The 1,798-nt window shown below is 49.6% G+C and overlaps 1 protein-coding gene across 1 annotated transcript; it reads right to left on the bottom strand.

Annotated features, from left to right (window-relative positions):
* Positions 1-361: 361 nt before the first annotated feature.
* LOC110893552 lies at positions 362-1,564 on the bottom strand. Its single transcript, XM_022140656.1, has one exon. The coding sequence runs from the start codon at positions 1,562-1,564 to the stop codon at positions 362-364; it is 1,203 nt and encodes a 400-aa protein (XP_021996348.1).
* Between the last annotated feature and the right edge of the window lie 234 nt (positions 1,565-1,798).

The following is a 1,798-nucleotide window of genomic DNA, read 5'->3' as shown; positions in this document are numbered from 1 at the left end:
AAGTCTCCAATTCCGAGTCTTCCTAGGATTGCATTGTATTTTGAGGGTGCCTTGACCACTGTGAAGGTCAGATTTATTGTTCGGACTCGATCCCCTACCCCAACCGTGAATGGGAGCCTGATCTTTCCCAAGGGATGTGATACACTGTTGTTGAATCCCACTAAGGGGATGGAGTCTTCTTCCAACCTGTCTCTTACATCCCTGTCGAATCTAAGGAAACAGTGCTCGTATATTACCTCAACGCCTGACCCTCCGTCCACATGTATTCGAGACACCTTGTGCCCTGCTATTATGGCTGAGATGTTCAGGAGGAGCCGTTGCACCTCATTTTCTTCTAGGTATGGCATAAGGATGGGAGCTTTCATGCAGTTCGGGAGCCTAGGATCCTGGCCTTTACACTTCGGGTGGTATCGAATTCGTTCCTCCTTCTAATCATATCAACATCTGCCCTCCCCGGCTCCCTTGCATCTCTTCCCTTGCGATCCCCTCCCCCCTTCTTGATTTCCTTGACCAAGTGAGCCAACCTCCCTGTTTTTACCGCGGTTTCTATTTCCCTTTTCAGGTACATACAGTCATCGGTTTTATGCCCAAAGCCTTTGTGAAAATCACAATACTCGTTCGGTTGTGCCTTCGGTCCCGGTTTTATGGGTGGTGGCCTCGGGAAGGAGCTCTTTATCCTTTCTGTGGCCAGTATTTCACTTGGGGTCTTGGTGAGAGGGGTGAAGCTATCGGAGAAAGGAGGGGGACCCCTCCCTCGGGGTCTATATGGGGAGTATGAGGGCCTTGCCCTGTCATGCAACATTCTATCAAAGGCAGGTTTCCGGGAATAAGGTGTACCTTTATCAAGGGGCCTTGCAGTTGGGGTGACCCTCCGAGGCGTGACATTTGTCTCCTTCGCTTTGCTGACTGTATCTTTTCCCCCGACAAAGGCCCTGACTCTGTCCATAAGATTGTCGAAAGAGTGGGGGAATTCCTTTCCCAGCTTTTCACACAGTTGTGCATGCTTCAACCCGTTTATGAAACTGCTGATCTTCATGATCTCCGGGACGTCTTTGATGTTCATGCTTTCCTTGACAAACCTCTCCATGTACTGGTCTATTCGCTCGTTATCCCTTTGTCTGATGTGAAGGATCTCGTTTGGATTTTTAACCACTTTTCTCTGTTGGCCAAAGTTCCTGAGGAACTTCTCGCTTAGCTCTTCATAGCTATCTATTCTCCCTGGGGGAAGGCTGTCAAACCAAAGCCGGGATCCCTCCGTCAGGGTTTGCACGAACATGTGGCACCATACTGGCATGGGCCATCTTCCTAGTTGTCCCGCTCCCCAGAAGGCATGCAGGTGGTCCTCGAGGTCTCTTGTTCCATCATAACGGTCAAAGCCTGGGGGTAACTTCCTCTTGGGGGGCATAGGTGCTTCTGCGATTCTTCGCGTGAACTTTGAGACCTCGGCTAAGTCTCGTGGTAGATATGGCTGGTCCAAGCCACTATCACCAAAGTTGTCTTTCTCCTTCCCTTTCCCCTTGGACTTCTGGCCTGTGATAAGATCCTCCCTTTCTTCTGAGGACATTTGCCTTAGGGCAGTCATAAACGTTTCCAGCTGGTCACCATTGTTGTTCTTATTTTAAAGATTTGCTCCTTCTTGGTTGGAGGGTGTGTCAAAAGAAAGTCGAGCCCTGAGGCTGTCGAGCTTTTCCTGTCTCTTTAAATCTTCAAGGCACTTTGTTAACCTCTCCCTGTGCATGGCCACGAAGTCAGGAGTGATATGTTCTGCTTCTTCCAGGTTCTCTACCTGGTTCTCGTT

Source organism: Helianthus annuus, chromosome 12 (genome assembly GCF_002127325.2).
Source record: "Helianthus annuus cultivar XRQ/B chromosome 12, HanXRQr2.0-SUNRISE, whole genome shotgun sequence".
Classification (NCBI taxonomy): domain Eukaryota; kingdom Viridiplantae; phylum Streptophyta; class Magnoliopsida; order Asterales; family Asteraceae; genus Helianthus; species Helianthus annuus.
The sequence above is the reverse complement of the archived record's forward strand: the minus strand, read 5'-3'. Positions and strand labels throughout refer to the sequence as shown.